We start from the raw sequence: 16420 nt of genomic DNA on the forward strand, positions 1-16420 counted from the left end.
TGTGTTATATTCTAGTAGCGGTGCGGGAGTTGTCGAATGAACCAGACTAGAATGGGTGGGATGTGTGCGTTTGCCGTGTAATGGGAGAATACATGTACTGTGTGGCGCAGGAGGCTATTTAGTACGTGTTTTCATGCACGTCGGCATACCTCAGAAGTACCTAACCATAAACTACACACACGCTCACTGGACACCCATAAATTGACAACAGTACGGAGTAAGCGCATTGAGATAAAGAGTACTCCGTAGGGGGGTCTTATTGTTCTCGGCGCGAACGGTGGGTTGAAAGATATCTGCGGCTGTGAAGTCTCCGTAACTGCGTCGTTTTCCTTCTCCACCTTCTCCACCTACCGTAAGGCGACATTGGCAGCTTTGACAAGGTCTAAGACACCTTTTAATTGTGTTGTAGGAAGAGTGGCCCTTACAAGAGTAATTAAAGTAACCATTTCGTGTTGCTATTAAGTGATGAGGAAAGTGCACCCCTAAGAACACCTATTCTGGCCGCACGGGATGGCAAGTCAAGACTCTCGCGGGATGCTATATCATCACGTGACCAATTCCACTTTTCCTTACCAATCAGATGTGGAACAAATTCATGCCTTCTGTCACCCACTTACACACTCTATGTATATAAAAACCCTCTCTTCTTCCCTCCCCTTAAAGAGAGAGACAGACAGGCACGCACACATGCACAGAATCAATCAATTACGAAGACATACACGCAGTACACTTGTGAAGCAAAGACTACGCCCAAGATTTCGCCGGGCGGGCTCGTCTTATCACCCCTTTCGGGATCACAAGTAGGTATAGATAAGGCAGTTAAACCCCCCCCCCCTCCCCCTTTGGAAGTTGAAAAATGGACTTTTTCAGGAAAGGGTGTGGAAACTCAGCGATGTGTGGGCCGGCAGCTGTTGCTTATGTGCTAGGGAGGTTGTTTCGATTGATTGGAAACGAAAACTTTATGGTTTTGATGGTATAGCCACAAAACGAGCGAAAATTGAGTAATTGATGCACGAAGTGTGCAGAAAAAGCTTGAATTCTCTAAGTCATGATAATTACAGAGATGTGGGAGGGGTATTTATTACCCCTCCACTAGCCACGTGACCATGTCACGACAACCAGCCACATACTGCCCCTACCTTCTGACGAAGGGAGGTGCTCTTCGTGCACAGTTACGTACGTTGGTAGGTGTGTGTGTTGTTGTTGGTTCGAGCTGAGGCCTCACCCTACCTCCGCTCTCACTATGTACGTTCGCTGTTAAGGATTGTCGCCACATCCTTAATGGTGCTCTGAGCGTTAGTTTGTTAGCTACGTACCATGGTAATACCACTTCAATCCGTAATGGCGTATACGTTTCGCTCATGCTTTTCCTGCATGGACGCCTCCTTTCATCCGTTCTCTCGTGGCATTTTCATGCAATATTTCCTCTTTAGTATTTCTCTTGGCAAGAGAAGACGGTTTCGTCGTGATGATTTTGTTTTTATAATCAGATTATAAGCATTACCGACCGTGAACAACACCGCAATTACTCGTATAATAGCAAGACCAGTGTCTCCAGTGCCAGCGTTTAAGCCCCTTACCTACGATGGATAGAGGATCACAAACTTGTTGCCGAAGTTAACCGTGACGAGCACGCCCGTGTTCGAATTACTTAGCAACTAAATGACTGAGTTTCCGGTCTGTATGCTTTAAAATGCGTGCACACGTTCTTCCACGAATCTTCATTGCACTTCGAACTGGGATAGTAGACTGGGAGCTCTTTAAGAGCTATAGCCGGCTAGTGTTAGTCCTCAAGGCATTTAACACCCGGGAACAGAAGGTGGCCTGGATGAAAACTGTCTTGATTGCAGAGATTCAAAAACGCTTGGCCATTTGGACTTCTCTCCTTTGAGGACCTTTGCCGTGCCTACCTTGATGCCGAACGAGGGCTGGCTAGCAGCGTTCAACTGCTGGGAACACCCTGTTATAAGAGCCTGGTTACAACTTCCAGTGACAAGAAAACTAAGAACCCAGAATGGAAGTCATTCGCACCAAGCCACGCCTAAGTTCTTTCTTCATACATCATACAGACAAATAAGGGATACAATGACGATATCTTACTATCAAATCTCTCTCAGACACTGGACTAGCATAGCGTCTTACACCACCCCCAACCTCACGACCACAGACACAACCCGCGGCAGCCCCGCCTGGCACGAATAATAGTATTTGTTTGTTTGCTTATTGCTTGCCTACTTGTTTCGCACGGTTATTAACAAGGGTTCGGCGATGCTCGCCCAGAGAAATCCGGGACAGATGCTAGGCGCCCAAACTAGAAGGTAAAAGGGGTTACACAAAGAAGGCTTTCCTAAGACCTCACTCGACCTTCCTCTCAAGATATCTGAAACACATCACTATTTTGACCGGCGAAGCTCATTTTCTGTTGCTTTTGTTGTTTCCTGAAGTTCATCCATCAACGGTAATCTATTTCTTCACTATAGCGAGAAGTCTTCGCACTGTAGTTTTCGTAAGCCGGCTGCATATCACCAAGTGCACAAAAGATGGTCACCCGGCCTCTTTGTCGCCAACTTCCCAATGGCTCCTCCTTGCAAACACAAGGTCCCAACCACAGATGTAGCTGGTGACGACAAGGCGGTTCGAGAGTCCGTTGTGATGACGCCCTTGTGGGCGGTTCGCTAGATCGTGCCAACAACGTGTTTTAGCGCCTCCAGTATCTCGAGCGAACATTGCCCAGCATGGCTGCTGTGTTTAGGCCACGAACGGGGCATCCCCAGCGCGCTACTTGTGTCCCCGGCTGTGTTTCAGTGCCCGATTTACAGTGTCGCCACTGCACGCGTACTTTCGATAAATTGCACTATGGTTTGTTGGAAGCCAAAGGTCTAAAACGTTTCAAAAATTCCAAGGTTGAATTGGTACAGGTAAGCCTTTACGTGGGATTGCAATGGAGAATATCACATCCACGAGTGGACGTCGAGCGCTTGAAGAATGGAAGAACAGACGAATAAAACGGTGTGATTGTATTATTGCAATGCTATACTATGACACATTATCACAAGGAGTCAACAAGACTTTTATGTTAGCTTCCTATCTTCATTACATTAGGTCATCTTCTCGTGAGATGTAGCTTGAAATAATCATAAAAGGGGAAACAGAAGTGCAGAAAGAATAAAAGTGTAAAAACCGTCATGATCATGCTCGCCAGAGTGTCAGTAACTAGTCTGTTTTTATATTGTAAAGGCATGCTTCAGGTTTCCTGCTACTCAATCGTCTGTCATACGAGACCGGAAGCCGAGACGACTTCCCTGGTTTTGGACACGCCCGGGTTTCCGCCTGTCAACTGGCCGTGCCGGTTCGCATTGGCCATGACATGTCTGCGGCTTCGCACGTTCCTAGGCGCGTTCGAAGCGATGGCTGCATTACGCGGCCGCGACTTGTTCTGCTTCCTGTCACTGCACGCCCACACGAATATGGTAAAGTGCAGCAGCAGTACGACGCACGGCAGCACGAACGAAACCAGCAACTCTCTGAGGCGCGCCTGGCGAGCAGTCCAAAACAAGTTAACATCGGCATCCTCGGGAGCAGCTGATGAAGCATGTGCGGGCTACGGGTCCCGGCGTGACAGTTGTAACCAATGTTTGTGTCGATGCTTTCAAAGCCGATAACCTCGGTGGCCTCAATGTCGACGTTGTCAATGTCGGTGAGTTTGATGTTGTTAAACTTTCAGATATCGGTATCACAACGTCAGCCTCGTTGCCACTGTCGGCACCACTGCTCACCGAGGAAGTCACCCTGGGCGGGAGCTGCTGTTGTGGCGTGCCGACCAGCTCGTCGCGCATTGCCACCGTCACAGATACAGCAGTCGACCGAGGCACAGTCGCGGCCGTGGTCGGTATCACGACCGTTTTATACGTGGTGGTGGTATAGGTCCCTCGCACAGACGCAATGGTGAAGACCCAGGTTCGGTTGGGCACCAGGGTGTAGTAGCCATAGTAATTCTCATGGCCACCATCAGGATCGCGGATGAAGCGGTCGGCGCCAATTTCCTCCACGTTCGTGACGCAGTACCTCAATATTATCACAGGGGCTATAAACACCAGGCACAGTATGAGGTCAATGCCGAGCGGGACGCCGGGATGGAGAGGGTGGGCAGGACGCCGCTTTATCAGAACGATGGCGACAATGGAGCACCAGAGAAAGGAGACCGCGATCTTCGGGCTGTTAGTAAAGTGTATTGAAAGTATAGGAAAGGGGAAAGGGGAAGGGAGCAACCGGAAGGGGGTGAGTCAAAACTAAAAAACGCGGACACATACGGGAATCACAGCAAAGCCCACCAGTTCGTTGTCGATATTGGACCAACCTTCATCAAGGCCATCGTAATTGTGCTTCAGGCTCGTCCACGCTCCGTTGCCTATGGCGGCACCCATGCAGGAAACCACGATGGCTTCAGCAATCATCATCAGCATGCGCACAGCCACTTTCCATAGCCAGAGCATGTTGGTAGCACCAATCTTCTGCATCAACGTCCGGGTTTTTGCCTCATCGCCGACTGTGCCCCCTCCTGCAGGCACAGAGGCTGTCGAGAGTTGGGAGATGGGGACGAGTGTGGCCTGTAGATAGAGGGCACATTAGCAGCAGATGCCGGCCTCACTGGTAGTACGAGCAAATCGATTCCGGCGTCAGCTTCCGAGCCAGCTTTAGTGCTGGTGTTGTGATTGGGCTGCTGCTTGGCCACAGCCGGGGATGGCGATTGAGGTCCGGCAACATACTCGGGGGGTAGAACTTCTTCGTCCCATGAAGCAGACTTCATCTTGTCAGAATCGAGATAAGTCGGAATTAATCGAGATTTTCGGCGAAGCACAGCGATCACAAAGAAGAGTTGTTAGTGAACAAAATGAGCCACGACTGGAAGCCACAGACAAGGTAAATCGAGATGCTGGGCAACAGGAAACCCTAAATAAAAGACAAAGACAGCACGGGAGCACAGAGAACAAATACTCATGTCTGGCAGCCAGAAGCAAGGCGGAATAGCTGCGCAGCCTCAATGGAGCCTCTTGGCACAAATCCTTCATGTACGAATGCGACCAAAAGTGGTATACGGCCGGACATTGGCTCCGGTTCGCTAAAACATATCTGTCGCCGAATGGTAAACTTATTCTTGCGTTAAAGCGCTTTAGCGGACACTGCTGTCTAACCTTATCGTTTATTGGGAATTGAGCCAATGGACCAAGCCCCAGGTACTGAAGGAGTAATCAACCCGAACGCAACCCAAGTTTGTCCTTGCGGCGCTGGCACTGTGTAGCGTTTTCTCGTATCGCGCAAACGCCCGGTTTTACTAACTTCGGAGAAGTATGACAGCTCTGTGAACGTCACAACCGTCACGTGAAATCCACTTCCACTTTTCTGATCGACCGCGTTGCACCGTCTTAATAACTGTAGGTTGCAGTAGATTTCTGAACTGCAGTATCCCCCCAAGCATCAAGCCCGGGTTGATACATGCACCCTGACCGAAATTATTACGAGGCCGATGCAGATCCTGGCCAAGTTTCCCAGCCTCACGCTAGCGCAAGGCTCTATGGCCATACATACGCCTTGGTCTCTTTGTTATTGCCATCCTCATGGAATACATAGAGTAGAAATAGCCCGGAGTCTTTTCCAGAAGCTCTGTTGGTCTGACATTTCCAAAGTCTCGCAATAGGCAGCACCATCGCCTTGGCCCTCTACACTTCCGCCTCTGACCGCGACATAGGCCACTGGCGGAAAAAGAAGAACGACGCAATCAAGCCGGAGGCTCGCTTGATGCACTTGGTCCTTGCTGCAATTACCCTTCTACTGGCCTTCCTCTTCTACGGATGGACATTAGCGTCCCATGTTAAATGTATCGTGCCGCTTATCGGAGCTTTCCACCATCGACGTACGTGATGGACGTTTACTACATTCACGGGGAATCCGCGATAGCGGCGGATGTCATCATCCGAGAATTTGCTGACGCATCCTGCCGCCAATTGGCCCTTCTTTATATCAAAACATCGAGCGGGGATGGGGGAACACGATCTTGGCCCTAATCGCAGCCGCCTTCATTCCCCCGCCGGGTGTGCTGATGAAATTCGTATACTGGCTTTGCAGTAAAGACCGGTTTAAATAGTATAGATGATAGGCGATAATACAGATTCGTGGGCGTGTGGATGGTTTGAATCTAGCGATGGATGCTAAATAACACCCGAATTAGGAGGGATATTATGATTAAACAACAGTATGTGATATCTGATTACACCCTAGGCATTGGATATATTCAGACAAAGCATACACAAAAACTCATGTCTCTTGTAGTAAATACAGCGGTACTACGTCTTTACTGTCCGAAAACAAAATAGAAAGAGTAGGGGGTTTCTAATTTTTCGAATACTGACCGCAAGTCTTTTTAATGCAGGTAGCTCTTGTGACCGGTTTACTCATTTATTAAAGCAAAAGGCTGTATATTGTTTCTATACCTAGGGCCAGGCAAAACTGTTTCCAAATGAGTAATTAGATGGATACAAACACTCAGCATGGCTTATAACTCAAGCCGTGCCCGAAATCTGTACAGACACGAAGGTAGGAAGTTTATTTAGAAGATTTACCAAGGACATACAAGGGCCCGTAATCATTTAATTTGTGTGTGTGGTTAAGACTACATATAGTCCCATAGGAGCTTGAGAATCTAGAAGCCAGACACAACACAGAAAAGCAAAGTAGCAGCACTGGGAAAGAAGATGAACAGCTTCTGACATAGAGACTGTTAATAAGAAACTCAGTTTGCCTTAGACATCACTTCCTCATTTCTTCGTGTCTGCTGGGCCGCAAAGAGCAATAACTGTGTCGTTGGCCTCCGTCTCGGTTTGGACGTGGGGATTATCAATTGAGGCTCTGACTGAGACTCTGACAACATACAGAGCATGATATGGCTCCTCTGCTATGCCTTGTTGAAGCCAAGTGGCTAAGGTACTGCCACTAACAAAGGCATGTTGGGGGTCCTTCCACCGGTGGACCTGAGTCCACTCATTGCCGCTGTCTTTAGTGCTCGCCATAGACGTCTGGGCTTCAGACTTCCCCTTGTTGCTAGCGCATTCCTATAGTTAATGCCTACTTAGCATTAATGGCAGAGTTTGCAAAGGGGGTACGGACATCTGATTGCTCCATAGCTTAAGAATACAAATGTGTCGCCGATTATGCTGAGATTTGTGCAGTCAAAGAAAAAAAAGCTTCAAAACTTATATGAGTAGAAGTAAATTAAACTATACTAAGACAGAAAAAAGGCCAGTTCTTATAATCATAGATTTTTGTACTGCCAAAGCAATGACCCATATTGTAAGGGCAGTTGGCATACTTGTGGAGGTGGGCATCTGACCGTCAACAAGTAGCCTCTTTGAAGCAACGAATGAGGGCTTCGAACCGTACCAGTGTGGCAACGCTCGGCGGCATCGACGACACTTCGAATGTCCTTGTCCGAGGCATTCTTCTCACCCCAGCAAAACATTTTGTACAAGAGCCAATGGTGCATGTATTCCGTAGTCCCACTAACCGTGCTATGGTCCACTTTAGTATTTTGTTGGCGTTCTCCTTACGGAGTACCCCTCCACATATTCTGTACATGAGCCAATCACTGCGCATCCCGGGGTTCTCCATAAAATTTTGTCAAAGTCCAATAAAACAGTGCTCCATAAGGGAAGCAAGTGGTCTTACTGGGTATATATATTTGGCGTGTTCATCCAAAGGGCAAGCTTTTTTGTCTCTGATACATAACATACAACTCTTGTACCGACGCTCAGATCTTTGGATAAGCAAAATCGCCTCTACACTTCAGACGTGTTCGTCGCTTTTACTGTTCCGAGCACAATGGCGAGCCTCGCGCCCGAAGAGATACAGGACAGGTGGGAAATCTACAAGACCGATATACAGACGCTGTACCAGGATACAAAGCTCGAAGACTTGATGGAAGAGACGGCCAAACGTGGATTCAGGGCTACGTGCGTTGTTTTCGAAGCGGCGACAGCCTATTTTTCGTTACTGAATAAACGTACTGACTCTATCCAGGAGACAGCAGTACAGAAGCCATTTCAAGACATGGGGATCGAGAAATATATCTCGTCAAAACAGCGGAATTATATTAACCGCAAGCTAAGCAAGAGAGACAAGGCAAACAAGCAGACGAAAATCTTGAGGGACGGGCATGTCGTTCCTATGGATTATATCCGGAAACAGCTCAAACGACACTGCAAACCAACCTTGGCCAGCAAGTTTTACCAACAGTGTAAGTACATACTGTCTTCAGGTACCGGGTCGCCTCGAACGGAGTTGACAAGTTTCCCCATGTAGCTCCCAGTCCCCAAGCCTCCGATAACGAATGGGGACTGACTTTTCGCACACCTTCACTTTCGCCCGTCCCCCCAGCTAATCCCGAGCTTCAACAATCCCTGGCTTTGCTTCCAGAAAACTGTCTATCAATGTATGTTCAACTACTGGTCCTAATTTTACGCACTGTACTAACGAAAGGGCATGTAGATTTCACCAATAGTATCAATATGCCAGTGTTCGCTCAGGAAATTGTTTCGAGGATCGTCGATGCCTTCGAAGCCCCCAATGAGCATAGGATCGCGTCCCTCAAAATGGCCAACATGTCGATAGCGCCTTTCCTCTCAGAAATTCACTCCGCCCTAGGTCGTTTCTTGCCAGATACTGTTATGCCATACCAAACTACCACAGCAAACACCATTGGCAAAGCTGAAACCCGGAGAATGCATGTCCTCTTGGAAGCCATGTTTTATGGCATCACAAACCACCACATTCGGTCATACGACAGTAATGAAAACAAGATCATTAAAGCCCTACTCAACAATCTAGTTCTTCTGCAGCCTTTCCTCTCATATCTACGAAAATCCAATTCCCACTCTTCTGAAGTCCTCCTTGACTCTCTTTTCTCCTCTTCCATTCGACTAAACAATTCGGAGGCCGTGGAACTCCTCCTTCGCACAGGCGCCGACCCATGCAAACGACTTTTGTTCCCGATGTTCAAAGAATTGCTCGGTTACAACGGTGTTCTTCCTATCCAAGCAGCTATACTATATAACAGCTTGGATGTCACCGATTTCCTTCACAGAAACGGGGCAAAACTACCCAAAACAGAGAAAGAAATAGATGCATGCGGATGGCATGAGTCACCGGTCCAGATGTTAAAGCGCGATCTATCACAATTTCCTCAAACGGCCGTCTATCTTACACTTCACTACACAGCAATCTTGGAGGAGCTGGTTCAACTTCTTCGCTATCATGCAGAAAAACATGATACAATGGAAATGCTAAATCTGCTTCAAAAAAATCCCGCAAACGCTAAACCAGAGGCTGTTCTTTCCACCCTTCTTATATCAACACATACACTCAAAACTTCTCTCGGTCATGCTAGCTTCACAGACGAGCCCTCGACTTCAGAGTTCACACCAGAAATTGATTATTCCTCTAACGTTGATCACTCTGTTTTGCAAACGAAAACACTTCACATAATCAAAAGAGTGAAGGAGCATGGAGCAAATTTGGACCGCTCGGAAATATACGGTGTTCCGTCACTTCACCTGGCAACTCAGTTGGGACTATCTATCGTCGTGAAGGGACTTCTAGACTTGGAATTAAAACCTTGCCTAGACAGCGCAGCTGACTATCAAACCGAGGAAAGATTCCATGGGAGACCACTTCACATAGCTCTTCGTGAAAAGAATTTTGAACTCGCAAGCCTTCTGATCGAAGCAGGCTCCAAAGTGGATGGTCCTTCTGTTTATGTTGCCTTGAGTATGGGAATGGAGGATGACTTGAAACGGTGCACCTCTTTCGACAGAGGTTCTGATAAAACTTTGACGCCGGTATCTGCAGCTTTTCGTCACGGTTCACCGACTTTCCCATACCAACAACTCATGAAAGATCCTAATGAGTACGATGCAGCACTCTTGATGGCTATGGTATATTCTTCAACGAAGAACCGAAAACGTGACATATCTCTGATCAAAATTCTGCTGGGACGTCGCCAGTCCACCCGCAACACATGCTGCCTATACGAGGGCAGCGCCCTGTCTATAGCAGCTCAAGAAGGAGATGAAGAAATGGTCAACTTGCTGCTTCAATTCGGAATCAGTTCTATCTCGGCAAGCCTTTGTTTTCGTCATTTATGTCTGAAGCCGGACGTAATACGCAAGAATCTAGGTTCACAAGAACTCAACCGGCAATGCGCAGAGGAGACTTTGACTTCTATTGCTTTTTGGAACTCCAGCAGAACAATGAAAATCCTCCTAGACAATGGTTTTCTTCCCAGCAAGGATACTGTCGAAAATGCATTTATTCTAGAGGACAAAAGCGTCGCTGATGTTCTGGTTCAATATCTCATTTCCGGCATACCAAACACATGTATGAAGATGAGACTTCAAGACTGCTCAGACCTCTGTCTTATCTTCGCCTGTGATGATCATGAAACTCTGGTTCGAAAAATACTTCTCGGAAAAGCCGACTTGACTGCGACCTGGAATGGCGATACAGCCCTCGCTATTGCTGTACAGGGTGAAAACGAAGATATTGTGAAACTACTGCTTAAATATGGCGCAGACGTGAATCATCCAAGCGTGTTAAGATGGACGTCAAGCACGGACATCTTAGAAATATTGATCGATCAACAAGAAGTCGGAAACAAAACTTGGGCATTAGTGGCGGCTGCCAAACTCGGGAGTGTCGAAATTGTAGAGATGCTTATATCTTCAGGCGTTGACATAAACTCACCTGTTGTTATACTAGGGCACAAGGAGGACGAGGAGGACGAGGGGCACGATACAGAGGCAACAGCTCTACAAATGGCAGCGATGCATGGCTATAATCCAATTGCAAAGCTACTTCTGGACCACGGAGCAGATCCAAATTTCCGAGGAATAGGTCACAATGGAAGAACGGCACTCGAGGGTGCAGCCGAGAATGGCCGGCTGGACATGGTCTCTCTTCTACTTCGATCGAAAACCTTGATAGAGGGTCAAGGACAACGCCAGTATCTTCGGGCCGTTCAGTTTGCAACCAGAGAATTCCATTTTGCAGTGGAAAGGCTTCTTCGGGACCACCGGGAATGGACGGATGACGATGAGTTACTGTTCAACCAAGAGGATCTTCTCAAATGCGAATGCGCTGAAACCTGCTCCAAATGCTGGAAAACAGCTCATATGACGATAGACTGACTGACAGCGATTCCACGGACGGCATGGACGGCATGGATGGCATGGACGACATGGACGACACGGACGACACGGACGGCATGGATGACCATGACAGTCCAGGGATAGCCAACATCGAGGACACAGAAATGGATATGGGGCCAATTCAAATGGCCTCTGAAGAGTCGCATCTTTTGGAACCAACAGAGTCTGGCACGGCAGAGGGAGGTCTGCTGGTCTCAAATTACAACCTGCCTGAAGGAGAATCACGGGGAGACTTTGTGTCTTGGAGCGACTTCGATGCTGGCTTGTCTCACCCAAGTCTCCAGTTTGCACCCAGAAACTGGGAAACGTTTGATATCGATGCCTATTTCGATTTTGATGCCTACTATAACGATGCAGGGCCTAATCTGGGGGGTTTTATTTCACCTGGGCAGCAATGGTGGCCTTACCGTGCAACGTAGTTGTAGGCATTTTCTTGAATACATCATGCAGAACGCTTGCTATTTTGTAGTACTGCTCTTAGCCAAATCACTCTTGTTAAGTTTTCAGCTGTCCCTTTCATCACTGACTATTGTTTTGTCGGACATGCAGCCAGGATATGTACAACCCGTTCCCTTTTATCATCCACAATGTAAGTATCTGTCACGGCGAGGCGCCTTACCTGGCCGTGCGATGTACTCCTCCATAAGCAGCTGCTACACTGTCGCGTCAGTTTCACAAGGCCAACCGGCAGCCATTCAGGACACCCACATAGCCGAGAGAAGCGATGCACTGAAGACTGAGATGGATGGGGCTGCTTGTTTATTCTCGAGACCAGATTCCGAGAAAAGAGCCAAGTTGGAATTCGGGTAGATTTAACGCACAATGGTCTTTATTTTCCGGACAATCCTTGTCAAGACAGAGGCAGAAGCAGAAGAAGAACCATGATACGCATTACCGACCAGGCGGGAAGGAAACAGGGGCGATATGGCAGCACGAGACGCAAACTGTGCGGCGGAATTCCATTGTGGCCGTCCTTGAAAATAATTCTTTGGGAAGTGGCCCCGCCCACATGAACACACAGACTCGGAATCCGGTAGCAATTGAATCGGTACCCTTCCTGCACTCCTATATTCGCATGTAGGGCGGTGCTTCCACGTCCTGCACCGTTCGATCCAAGACGGAAGCATCATCCTCCACAGCAGCAGTTCATTCGGACTCAACCGAATCTCGTACATATCATCCTTTGTCTCGTTCAAGAGGTCGACATTGCTAAAGCACACATTGGAAGATTTATCGTTTGGGGCTTCGTAAAACGGCAGTACAGCAATGTCAAGGAGGACGGAACGTCCCGAGAGATCCATGCGTAGCTTCGATGGGAACACCAGAAACTTTACGTCCCCCTGCTCTTCAGCTGTTAAGAGAAACAGGAGGGGTTTCCCCGACATCCTGTACTCCGTAAACTTGGAGAATAGAATCAGCAATGACTGTTTCAGATCGATCCTCCCTCGTTCTCCTTCAGCCGCCTCCTCCTTGTGCGCCAGCAAGTTCTTCTCGCGCCCCGTAAACATGCTTTCCAAGTGTGGTTGTAGCCAGATCAGCTTCTTTTCGGTTTGTATAGACGGCAGAATGTCCATGTTTAGGTGCGATGTGTTCCAGCTGACGGGCGTGCCGTTGTACAAAACGACGGGAGAAGGCGATCTTGTCCAAGATGTTTCCGTAGAAACACTGCCTTGCACTTGAACGAAATTGTGGTCCTTGGGGATAAGCACCTGGACAGATGACTGGTCCACAGGGACGGGCAGATCCAATGGCACCTGTTCTCCCGTACTTAGAGTAAGCATCATATTCCATGGAGAGAGGGACTGGATGCTGTCAGACCCGTTAGTAGAGAGGGAAGAAACACGGATGTTGGAAGAAAACTCCAGTCGGGTCGTCACGCTTTCTATTTTCGATTTTCCGTTCGTCTTTGCAAACACAGATTTCGAGACAAGGTAGTTTTCTCGCCCCATTGTACTCTTTTCTCGGCCACTGTGATGGTCATGGTGTATAATTGCCGGTCCAGATTGATTCGGAGGGTTGCGAGAAATGTGGATGCGCTTATCGCCGAGCTTTGTAGAGAACAGATTGAGATCTGGGCCAAGGTGTTTTGCCGAGTCGAGTGTTGCAACAGTAGTGCGGATGTAGAACATGACGCAGGTGTCGAGATGCTCCTGCAAGAGGACCCATGTCGGTACCATGAAAGAAACAATCAGGGGAGAATTTCCATCCCAACCAAGGCGGTCATGGGCGACATGAAGCTCATAAGTGTCATCCGTTCTCTCATCAAAAGCCGTCAGTTTTCCGAATCCAACTTGAAGAGCACAAAAATCATGACGCCAATGGCGAGAAGGGGATTGAACGGCACATTGCAGCACGTGGGGTATGTCTCTGCGGTTCGCTTGTGTAAAATATTCTAGACACGACCTCGGAATTTCCATGGTTATGTACACGGCTGTGGGTGGGGCGTTCCAGCTCTGTAAGGGGATATTTCTTGAGAGAACCTCTTGATTTCGGTGATCGGGAGAGTTCTTCAGCTCGGGGAAGATATAGACATTGAAAGCATGTAGGTGTATAATGGCCTCTTGCGAGAAATTACCCGCCAGCATCAGTGTGCAATCTTTTGCGAGCAGGAATAGAAAACGGGCCATGGTGGCCTCCCAGTCGACAAGGGTGGTCTCTCTGACAACGGATAAAAAGGCTGCAAAAGTAGCCCGACTGTAGCGAGGTTGTGCCATTCTGTTCAGGATAATACGGTCCAGGGTAATCTTTAGACTCTCTTCTCTGAACATGTTTAGATAGATGGAAAACAGCATGCTTGCTAGATCATCGTCGCTGAATGTGATTGGCGCACTCGGAATTCCAAACCCATGTTTAGGAGGTCGCTTCCATGTTATTTTCCAGGCGGAGAATGAAGACTTGGCATTCGCCTCCTGGCGTGCCGCCTGGTTTGGGAACGGATTGCCAGAGATCAAATTCTCTTCACGGGGATTGGTGGCGCTGTTTGTGCTGAATTCAACAGGTGCCAATCGAAACAGAGCGGCAACGCTGATGAGGTCCCCGCAGAGCAGGTTGTGAACTGTATTCTCGTTTGATCCTCCCATGGGGACCATCATTTCTGTATGAATGGATGCAAAAGGCGAGTCTGACAGCACTTTGGAAGTGGCTGAAAGCAGGTTCATCATGCCCAGGTAATCCTAGAGGTTGGATGTATCGATCACGTCAAAGAGAAGCGGTGCGGATCCTCCAGGCCCATACATGTCACTATCAAGTCGTAATACGTCGAACTGCTCCCTATGAGTGTACAGGTTTGCCGTGTCAGATTTCCTGTTGCTCATGCGAACGTGATGTAGCGTATGTGAGAGTGCAAGTGCATCCGCATTCACGAAACGCAGCTTAACTCTGTCCACAGAACGCCGGAACGCAGCTGCCCAGGTGCAAAATTCCATCTGTACCACCTCCGCGAGCCTCCTGGATGGAGCCTGTAAAGGCGATTCTCTCTCTAGTGGGACAATGGCAACAGCTGCATGAAAATCTAGAAAAGGTTCTAGCCCATAGTGGAGGAAGGCGGAGTGGTTTGGGTGGACAAATAAGGGGTTGAATTTTGAAGCACTTTGTATTTGGGGCATTCGTGTTTTGGGGGGGCTGAACCGACTGCTGGTTTTCTGAGTAACAACGATGGGATCCGTGGTCCCGCGGGTCCAGTAGTCTCTCGATATCTTCTCCATTTCTACCATGTTCTCGATGCCTGCAGGAGCAGCAGACCGGAGTCCCATCAGGTTGAAAGTGGATAGGCTCGTCACGGATGTCCTCCTGTGTTGCCGCGTCTCTGCCAGTGCTTCGCGAGCCTTGTCCAAGTCATTCGGGCCTTTCTCTCTGGCATAGAATCCGAGCATGTCACGAACATGATTCTGGGTTTCGGTGTCACAAAACGTGATGGTTTTCCCATATTTACTTCTGTCCCATGTGCCTGCATCTTCCAGAAGATCAAATAGGCTCTTCGCCTGGGCTTGTGCCATGTCACAGACATCGGATGTCAGATATATATGATAATAAATCCTCCAAATATCCGATCCCTTTTGTCCGTCCTTATCGTCGAGAATGAGGGACAGTACAAGGACATTTCGGGCTGCATAGGTCGTTAGCAACAGGAGCCTTGACTCGATCCGTCGACGGGGACTAATTTAGCTCGCCTAAGACGGCCGTTTCCACATCGCAGCATGTGAAGTCCAAGGGACGATCTGTTTATCAAAGATTAGACTACTTTCAAGTCACCAATGTCATGCCAACGGGACATAAAGGCTACTTACTATCGGCATAGATTGTAAACAAGACGTTACGAATGCTACCGCAGCCAAGAACGAGAATATCGGCTGCCGTCTGTTTGGGGACATCCTCGCTTAAGCACTTTGCCGGAGTATTTCCTATAAGGTACAACCAACCCTTCCGACGGCCTTGAATTGGCGTGAACATGGCAGTCGTGTGGCATTGATAGCTGATGGAATGGTGGACAATTAGCCTCCTAGACTTGGGCTAAGAGAGAAAGGTTCACACGCTTAATTTTAGAAAGAGGGGTCACTGCTATACCACTGTTTGTCGGCCTTTTTATCAAGGCGCATCACTCAAGAAAGCTATGTATTACCCCGCACTTGCGTTAACTGGCATCACATCTAGCCACGATACGCACCGACGCGTTCTCCGCTAACAAAGTGACGCCCTAAATGAATTTAGAGCTAAATAGTGTAAACTTGGCACCTTAAATAGGGCCTCCGTGTCACCCCTTCAAATATGCCAATGGCGCTGATGCACGCTAGGGACGGCGATCTTGCGGACTTTGTCACTTAATATGGCTTGATCCAGCCCTTTGTTAATTTATTTTTAGATTAAAGATTACTTTTTCATGCTTCACCAGATCATAGAATAATCATGTTATTAGGTAGACTAGATGAATTAGGTCCTAGGACCTACCTTCCCCAGGACTTCACCAGTTATGGACAGCGACTGCTAAATATTCAGATCTCTGGCAATTGCCAGACTTTGAGAAAATCCAAGACAGTTTTCACTTCGACACGATCCGAGCCAACCGTCGCATTAACGACCATCATCTGACACCTTGAACCCTTCCTCGTCCTTTTCGAGTGACAGCTCACTACCACCACCATTACAGTCGACGCCCCAGCAGTTCTTGC

The 16420-nt window shown here is 48.2% G+C and overlaps 3 protein-coding genes across 3 annotated transcripts; 1 reads left to right on the forward strand and 2 right to left on the reverse strand.

Annotated features, from left to right (window-relative positions):
- Positions 1–3271: 3271 nt before the first annotated feature.
- CMQ_115 (uncharacterized protein) lies at positions 3272–4807 on the reverse strand (the record flags this gene model as incomplete). Its single annotated transcript, XM_014313737.1, has 5 exons — positions 3272–3582; positions 3630–3717; positions 3741–4208; positions 4311–4607; positions 4649–4807. 5 exons carry the CDS (start codon positions 4805–4807, stop codon positions 3272–3274), a joined length of 1323 nt encoding a protein of 440 aa, XP_014169212.1.
- A 6393-nt stretch (positions 4808–11200) lies between these two features.
- CMQ_90 (uncharacterized protein) lies at positions 11201–11674 on the forward strand (the record flags this gene model as incomplete). The annotated part of the gene is made up of 1 exon (XM_014314029.1): positions 11201–11674. One exon carries the CDS (start codon positions 11201–11203, stop codon positions 11672–11674), a length of 474 nt encoding a protein of 157 aa, XP_014169504.1.
- A 393-nt stretch (positions 11675–12067) lies between these two features.
- Positions 12068–15250, reverse strand: CMQ_221 (uncharacterized protein; the record flags this gene model as incomplete). The annotated part of the gene is made up of 2 exons (XM_014313843.1): positions 12068–14428; positions 14906–15250. 2 exons carry the CDS (start codon positions 15248–15250, stop codon positions 12068–12070), a joined length of 2706 nt encoding a protein of 901 aa, XP_014169318.1.
- Between the last annotated feature and the right edge of the window lie 1170 nt (positions 15251–16420).

Source organism: Grosmannia clavigera, assembly GCF_000143105.1.
Source record: "Grosmannia clavigera kw1407 unplaced genomic scaffold GCSC_179, whole genome shotgun sequence".
Lineage (NCBI taxonomy): Eukaryota > Fungi > Ascomycota > Sordariomycetes > Ophiostomatales > Ophiostomataceae > Leptographium > Leptographium clavigerum.